Genomic DNA, 8,633 nt, shown 5'->3' on the forward strand with positions numbered 1-8,633 from the left:
CGCGAACTTGTCCAATATTGAGCTGGAAACTTGTTCTCCGACTTCGTATACTGAATAGCCTAGAGCGGAATTCTTTAATCTCGTGATGCAATTCGCCTTTCCTCTGAATTGGGCTTGGACTTCCCTAAACTTTGCTTGGGTGTACGCATCTTGAAACTGAGTTTCGATGGAGGATTTGGTTGCACACGGTATGACCGTATGAAAATCTGCAGCATCTGATTCTCTCTCTGCTTGCTCCCTGCTTCCTAGGCAATTATCGTACTGTTTGACGAACTGAATGAGCGAGCTGTTACGGGTGATGTACTTGTTAAAAAAATGAATGCATGCTCTCGCTCCTTTGTGTGCTTCTCATCCCTGCCCAGAAGTGGTGGTCCAGATAGATAGGAACCCATATGTGACGGTCTTCGTACAGATCTGCATAATACACCCAAACACACACAGTAAATTACACCCGAGATATAGTACAATTTACACCTCTGCTGCAGAATTTAAAAACACATTACCTGAGAGCCACTTGTTGTCCGCAAGACCAAAATTCACCAGAAAATCGTTCCAATTCCTATCGAATGAGTCTTTGCTGTGAGAGTTCCAAACAACATGGCTCATTTGTTGTTCGATATCGGCGTGTGCCTTGTACCCGTTTAATTTGCTTGGAATCTTCTTCATGATGTGCCAAATACACCAGCGGTGAACTGTTGTTGGCATACAGGCCTCTAAAGCCCTTTTCATTGATGCGCACTGATCGGTGAGAAACCCTTTCGGAGCGTTTCCTCCCATGCAACGAAGCCAGCATTGAAATAACCATTTGAATGATTCAATTTCTTCGTTCTTCATCAAAGAGCATCCGAGAAGTGTTGACTGACCGTGGTGATTCACCCCGACAAAAGAACCACAGACCAAATTATACCTGACACGAATTGCCATGGTCCAGAATGCAAAATCATTAGGTACACCCCAACAAATGCTTCGAATACACCCAATGACACGGCCAATATACACCTCTGCTGCGGATTAGTAAAAATAAATTAATTTAGCATCATAAAAAGGGACAGTTTGTTACCTGTTTGTATTGTAGGTGGTGTCGAATGAAATGACGTCTCCGAAATATTCACAGGCGGCTCTGCTTCTTGCGTCGGCCCAAAAGGCCAGCTTAATCCAGCACAACCTTTGAAATGATCCTAGCACCGACATCCTTCAATGTGTGTATATAAATTCTTGCAGGACAGTTTAAACCGGCTGTCGGATTGGTCTTCTCGGTTGGAGATATTTTAGATTTCCATTTTCCCTCTCTGCTACATGTAATCAGTTGATTCTTAATCTCGTTTCCCTTCCTATTTGTGCACCGAACTCTTGTAGAGAAACCTGCAGCCTTCGCGTAGTTCCTGTAAAATTTTCCGGCATCTTCAAGGGTCGTAAAGGTCATTCCGACCTTCGGAACAAGCTCGTCATCAACAACAGAGAGAGGCTGCACAATAAACCGTGTCAGAATTGTGAATACACCCATAGATATGATACAAATACACCCAATCATGTCTAATATGATACACCCGAACCGCAACAACTCAACTACAGAATGACCTTTAAAGTCATAAACTGTCAATACACAGACTGCAGAATACACCATGTCAAAAACTAAAAACACACCCAATCATGTCTGATATAATACACCTGAACCACAACAACTCAATTAAAAATAACAAAAAACAACTAAAGTGTATATACACCCACACTTATAGCTAAAATACACCCAAAGCAGAAATTGATCTACACCCGAGCGCTTCATGTTAACATGTTACTTTCACTGTCAATGTTCAGCAATTTTTAAACTACACAATGCTATACAAATTACTGTAAATCAAACCTCAGGAACTTCGTTAGATTCAAATTCATAATCCACATCGCCTGGATTCAGCGCAGAATCTGAGCTTGAAGGATCCATTATCTTCAAAACGAGTTCGAACTTTGATTTCAGAAAACAACAAATCAAGAGAGAAAACGAAGCTCGAGTTGCAGAGAGAGAAAAAGAGAACGTAAACGAAGAACATACCAGTGAAAAAAGAAGAGGAAAAGATCGATGGAGAAGAATGAGGAAAACGCGCGAGAAGAAGAACAACCAAATCTCAAGATAACGAAAACGAAGAAGGAAATAAATATTTTAAATTTGGAAGTTAAATATACGCGGCATATTATATAGCGCGTGTAATCAACGTAGCTGGAGGAGCGAGTATTTTAAATTTATGATTTAATAAACTTGTAAAGCATACATGGCTTGTATGCAGAGCTTTTCCGTTTCTTTTAAGCACTAGCTAGATTAGGAAGGAATTATTTATTAACTATCTAGCTATGGGACTAATTTCAGTAACTGGATTCATGGTAACCAACTCATTTGAATCTTTGGCGCCATTTTTCCGAGCTAATTCCACCGCCAAACACTCCTTTAGCTCCACCAAAACATCTCTCATGTACGGCCTTTCTTTAGAACTAATAGAGACACATGCCATTGCTACTTCAACTGCTTTCCATGCAGAATAAATGTCGAAATCTCCTTCTAAGCTTGGGTCTACAATACGTTCTATGTCCCCTCTAGCAACCACAGAACCCACCCACTGACTTATGTGAGCATTGTTATGTGCTTTTGATGCTGCTGCTGCTTCACCTGTGATTATCTTCAAAAGAACTACTCCAAAACTATACACATCACTTTTTTCTGTTAATTTATTTGATGTTTGGTACCTGCATGACCAATAATATAGTTTCGTTAATTTATAAAGGTCTTATAGTAGTTTCTTCAAACTCATGAAAATAACATAATTACAGAATAAAAAATAGTATAGAGAGTTAGAGACCTAATTGAAAAGAAAAAAAGGTATCGAGACCTAATTATAAATTTGGTGAAACTATAGAGACCAACACAGTAATTAAAATTAAAATTAAATAATTCAAACCAAACTTTAAAAATAAAATTTAAACCAAAAGTAATTACAACACTTACTCTGGATCAAGGTAGCCAGGAGTTCCAGCAACCATAGTGGACACATGTGTGTCTCCACTGAAAATGAAGCTTTTGGAGAGGCCTAAATCCGCCAATTTTGCTTGAAAGTTTTCATTTAACAAAATGTTTGTACATTTTACATCTCTGTGGATTATAGGTGGCTTGCAACCACTATGCAGATATTCCAATCCTGACACAAGATTTTAGTACAAATTAAAGAAAATAGGATGAGATTGAAGAAAATGGTTTGTTAGCTTTCTAGTTAACCTTGGGCTACATCCACTGCTATTTGGAGTCTGTCCTCCCAAGTTAAGAATTTTTTCCGGGTAGTTTTTCCTGCACAATTATGATTAAGTACTTTTAAAAGCCTGTATTTGTAGCATAATTAAGTTAATTAAATCTAAATTAAACAAAAAATAAGTAATTCAGATATACACCTGAAAGATGTTCATTGAGGTTCCCATTTGCCATATATTCATAGATGAGCCCTATGTTGTCGTCTTCATTGCAGTATCCAATCAGAGAAGTCAGGTTTCTGTGGTGAACCCTCATAAAAAATTTAACCTGTAATTTATCTCATTTTAGTGTGTAAAAGAATTTGATAATTTGGTTATAACGTGTTTAATTTGAGGAGTGCTAGGGGGCAGTAAGTTTTGTGATTTGTAATCATCAATTAGTCATTATTAATGTTTTTAATTGTGTGAAATTACATCTAATAGTATGGAATTACTCACTTTTCTTTTGCTGGTTAAGTGCAGGCCAAATTTTAATAAAAGTGCTGACCTCCTAGACTTTCTCAATAAGTAATTACGTGGGGGTTGATTTAGTGGCGGATTTGTTTTTATACTTATTGAATCTTTTGTCTTGAGATTCAAGAAATATTAGATAACCAACATTTTTATTATAAATTTTACCTCTGCAAGAAATTCCTGATATCCTTGTACTGATGATTGCAAAAGCATCTTGACAGCTACTGGAATATCATCAATAATGCCATAGTAAACTGTTCCAAATCCACCTCTACCGAGGACTTTTTCGAAGTTATTGGTCATGTTAACAACTTCATCGAATGAATATTGTCGGCGCTTGGATTCCAAAGGATCACCAGATTCCATATGAATGTAGACATCATCTAATTTTAAGGTCAAAATGTGTGTCATGGTTAATTGTACTTAGAGAACTGTAAATTGTAGTTTGCAGTATTGTTTCTTTTACCTTTTAGCTTTCTCTTTTTAATGTGAATGATGTTAACTGCTGCAAGAACTACCAGTAGGAGCATCAAAAATGCAGAAACAGATGCTATTATATAAATAACTGGATTGTTTTCCTTGCTTTTATCTTTTGTCTGTTGGTCACAAGGACCAGATTCACATAGATTTGGATTTTGCCCCAACCTAGCATCATTCAGTAACAAGAATCAAGTTAAAGTGAAAAACTACATTTAGTTTGCAATTTCTATGGAGGTTCTTACTTTCAAGTTTCCATGTGTCATTATTTAAAGTTGTATGTATGTGTATAAGATAAAAGAGAAATAATGAAATCAAGAAAATAATAGTTACATGGAAGGTAATACATTTGCTGATTCATGTAACTATGTAAATAACAGGTATTGCTGATTCAGGGTATCAAATTAAATTGGAGTAAGATACATACCTAAGTGATAGTACACCTTCACTTGACTTTTGGAGAAGTGCATTTGGAATTAGACCTGTGAGGTTGTTATTCTGCAAGTTTCTACAAAAGAAAATGCTTCTTTATTTTTTTGTAACAACGAAATCAATAATTTATATTAATGCAGAGAGTATGAAATAAACTTACAGGACTCTAAGCGATGGCAGGTTTTCTACCAGAAAAACAGGTATCTCCCCAATTAAGCTATTATTTGATAAATCCCTGACACAACAAACTCAAATCACTGCAATCCAAGAGGAGGATAGGAAAAAACATACAAAAATTCAAAGAATTTGCATTGGAGTCACTCACAAGGACTCTAACTTAGTAAGCTTTGAGATATAAACTGCTATGTGTCCAGTGAGTCCTCTTGAAGATAAATTCCTGCATGAATTTCCAAATACATTATAAACGGTTCATTATACTTAACAAATTAAATCTATATATGCATACTTACAAGGATGTGATTCTTGGGGTGCCATTAAAATTACAATTTAGACCCTCCCACATGTATGCTACAGGAGCGCATGGATCACCTTGCCAATTTTGGGCCACCCTGTAAACTTTCTTGATATTTGTGATAGCATCAACTACCATTTTTTGACACAGATATTAGAGAGTTAACAATGAGGCTCATATATACAGAACTATAAGATTACTGATGATAATGAAAAGAAACATACCATCATCTTCTTGAGTTTCTAATTGTGAGAAATCCTTAGCTTGATAAATCTCAAGAGCATTGATGATCGGTGGAAGCTTAGAAGCTTCTGTCTTAACAAGAGAAATATTATTCTTCTTATAGAATACATTTTCTGGAGATGAATAAGGTATGGTAAGTACAAAGTGATCGGTTAGAAGTAGATTATAAAAGTACTCTCCATTAATGGCGATGTTGAATTCTCTAGTTTCATTTGGTGCCAGCTTTTGAACCTCAGCAAAGTGCAGAAAAAAATAGGACCGTTGCTGTGTAGTTTCATTAAGTGCATCAAAGTAGAAATCTAAGGAGACACCATTAGCATTTCTTGGTGTAGCAGCAGTCAAGATTACTGAAATTGGCAGTTCATAATCGTTGGAACGTAGATCATTGCTAATAGGGTTGTGTAGTTGTGTCCACTGGTCGTTGGAATAAGGCTCCCATAAACGATCATGAAAATCATCCATGTACCTGGATACCACAATTTAATGTTAATTAACATACTTTTTCAATTAAATTATCAACAACTATAATAATCAAATTTGTAGTAGAGGAATAATCAAATATCGATCCAAACAATACTAGCAAAATCTGACCTGTATGTTAGGTTGGTGAATGAACCAAAATCTAGACCAGCCAAACGAGCCAATGTTGTAGCTCCGGAAGTTTCATAAACATTGTTAAAGTCCATATTCCTGAACTCTATGGCAGAAATAAAAGGAATCCCGTTGCCTGTGTTAACTAGACAGATGTGTACATAATTCAGTGTGGGAGTGTGCATCAGTTCTCTGTAACTGCTCTGTGATGCATTGGTTAGTTTCACTGTGTCCCACAAATTAGACCCGAGATGAATATCAAATTGTGGAGGCTCATTTAGACCATCATAGTTTCCATACAGAAAACTTGCTCTGATTAAATATTTAATGCCACTTGTCACACTAATTTTGTAACAGTTTCTCATACCGTTGGGAAAGCTCCTCAGGTAACTAAACTGTTGTTGGTGAGTAATCTTATCTTCATTGGATACCATTTTGCTCACACCTGAATCAATGAAATTAGTATCTGAAATGTAATTAATTCCTGTGCTCTTCTCAGTATAGTCCTTTCCTTCGGGTAGCCCACAATCTATGCTAATGAATCCTGTGGCATACAAATATTGGTTTCAAATTGAGTTGTTTCAATTGACTCTGATCTTCAAATAATTAAATATTGGTAAGCATATACCTGATTGAAACTGGGTTTGAACCAGGAGCCCACTAGTTACAACCCCAAGCATCACAAAAAGCAAGTGCATTAACATTCTCATTATTTTTCTTCGTATTCTATTCTGCACCTTATAATGAGCGGGAGAGTAATAAGAATTCCATATATAAAAAGAGTTCCATATAAACTTTGACGGTGGTGTTCATATGTGCCGTGACCTACAGTAACATGTTTTGATAGGATTTGTGATAAATAGTGATCAGTTGATGAATATTATATGGATACTTAAAAGATAATAAATGTTTCAAGGTATAAAACTATATCATTTCTATGCTCATGTGGCAACAATGGAACATGCACCACTCTAAGTAATGAAATATATAAATAACTCCGTCTCATTTTGCAGTTTTGCACTATCCATTAATGCAAGGACGTAAATATATTTTTAAAAAAATTTGCCAAACTAAGTTTAAACTTTAAATGGTTGAGACTTGGCTTTTTCTTTCTTTCATTTTCTTCTTTGCAACAAAAAGACCAAACTTGTATATGTTGTGAGTTGTGACTGATTGTTTGTATTGAAGAGAATATAAAGTTCTCATTAATATTATTCCATTCCTATATTTATTCATTTAATAAATTTATTAATGAAAATATATTAATTAATATTCTAAATTGAATTGAATTTTAAGAATATACCTTTTTTTTTTCAATATTCCTTAATTTGAGTAGTTAAAACTTAATTGTTCATGGATTGAAATTTTTGTTAAGAATTTATTATTGGCCAATATCTAATAAATTATTGCATGTATAAATTAAGATTTAAATTCTAACACTTATTTATACAGATAAGTAAGTTAATCACTAAATCGATTAAATAGACCATTGTTTTGGACCAAAAGAAATATTTCCAAAAGGAAGTTGTCATTTTTTCCAGCACGTAAGACAAGTATCGAAGCCCATGGTCCTATGTAGTCTAATTCAATTCATTGCATCTAGAGAATCAATCCTGCACCTCCTGACAATCACAGCTACCAATTCAACTGTTTTGGTAGTTATTGATACCAATTGGTTGATGAGGTAGACGAAGACGTAGCTTGGATAGTGATCATGGAGGATAGGTGCCAAGGTAGACGAAGACTTAACTATAATAGTTATCGAGGACATTAACTTCGTGGCCTGGCTCTTTCATGTTGTTATTGCATGTCTCAGATTGGATGGTCCAACCCAAAACCTTGACCACAAAATTAAAAAGAAAAAAAAATCAAGTATTATTCCAGTCTCATCACATAATAATAAATTAATAATAAAGTAAAAATAAGCACATCGGATATATATTCCACGTTAGAGACAAACTAGAGCTAGATACTTAGATAGTTTGAAAGGTATGTATTATACTGTAGCTGAAGACCTAGACTTTGCTCTAGACTTTGTAACAAAAAGACCAAATTGTTATATATTGTCATTGATTATTGTTTTTTTTTTTTTGTGCTTCAATGGTTTATGGCATGATGGGACTATCGATTACAATATATATCAAAGCAATAAATTATTACCACAAATAAATAATAAATAAATAATCCTACGAATGAATAGTATAGAAACGGACGTAGGATTTTTTTTTCTCCTATTCCGGGTCAACTTTAAAAATCGCAAAGTAGTTGTAAAACATAGCTGTAATTTGTAATTTAATGTCTGAGCATGTGACTAAATTGTGATGTTTCTCGAGTTTGTTGATAAATGAGGTGTTATTTGTTGATGTTATAATACTCTTGGATCTCATCAAGCTAAGCTTATATTCAACCAGAGTAACTTGTATTTCCTGGTTCAACCATGGGCTTGATTTATGGCTGAACTCACAAATGGAACATCAAAGTGAATTTATCCATATACACATGCTATGCCTTCTCATTCTTCTGTTTTAATTGAAGCCGAAGAGAGACACACTTTTGCTTCATGCAAGTATGTATAAGTCATTGAAATGCTCATTGTGTAGCCTCTTTGGTGAAGAGGGTCAGTGAATAGAGTTATTTTCTATGGTATCTTTTTTAATTTCCACCTTGAATTTGATAT

General features: G+C 35.1%; 1 protein-coding gene across 1 annotated transcript; it reads right to left on the reverse strand.

Moving 5' to 3' along the window:
• Nucleotides 1-43: 43 nt before the first annotated feature.
• LOC107464037 (LRR receptor-like serine/threonine-protein kinase IOS1) lies at nucleotides 44-7,005 on the reverse strand. Its single transcript, XM_021130675.2, has 16 exons — nucleotides 6,585-7,005; nucleotides 5,957-6,500; nucleotides 5,347-5,831; nucleotides 5,121-5,253; nucleotides 4,976-5,047; nucleotides 4,811-4,885; nucleotides 4,646-4,726; nucleotides 4,208-4,386; nucleotides 3,907-4,124; nucleotides 3,430-3,556; nucleotides 3,260-3,328; nucleotides 2,993-3,182; nucleotides 1,862-2,733; nucleotides 1,061-1,465; nucleotides 504-907; nucleotides 44-414 (listed from the first exon to the last, which is right to left on the reverse strand). Exons 1-13 carry the CDS (start codon nucleotides 6,664-6,666, stop codon nucleotides 2,334-2,336), a joined length of 2,655 nt encoding a protein of 884 aa, XP_020986334.1. The 5' UTR covers nucleotides 6,667-7,005; the 3' UTR covers nucleotides 44-414; nucleotides 504-907; nucleotides 1,061-1,465; nucleotides 1,862-2,333.
• Nucleotides 7,006-8,633: the final 1,628 nt, after the last annotated feature.

This window comes from Arachis duranensis, chromosome 9 (assembly GCF_000817695.3).
Source record: "Arachis duranensis cultivar V14167 chromosome 9, aradu.V14167.gnm2.J7QH, whole genome shotgun sequence".
NCBI lineage: Eukaryota > Viridiplantae > Streptophyta > Magnoliopsida > Fabales > Fabaceae > Arachis > Arachis duranensis.

Bases quoted from the DNA above. Each gene is read 5' to 3' on its own strand.
- LOC107464037 (XM_021130675.2), bottom strand. From the start codon at position 6,666: ATGAGAATGTTAATGCACTTGCTTTTTGTGATGCTTGGGGTTGTAACT. The intron at 4,886-4,975 runs GTGAGTGACTCC...TTGTTGTGTCAG, and splicing joins CTTACTAAGTTAGAGTCCTT to GGATTTATCAAATAATAGCT. The intron at 3,183-3,259 runs GTTAACTAGAAA...ATCTTGTGTCAG, and splicing joins AGCAGTGGATGTAGCCCAAG to GATTGGAATATCTGCATAGT.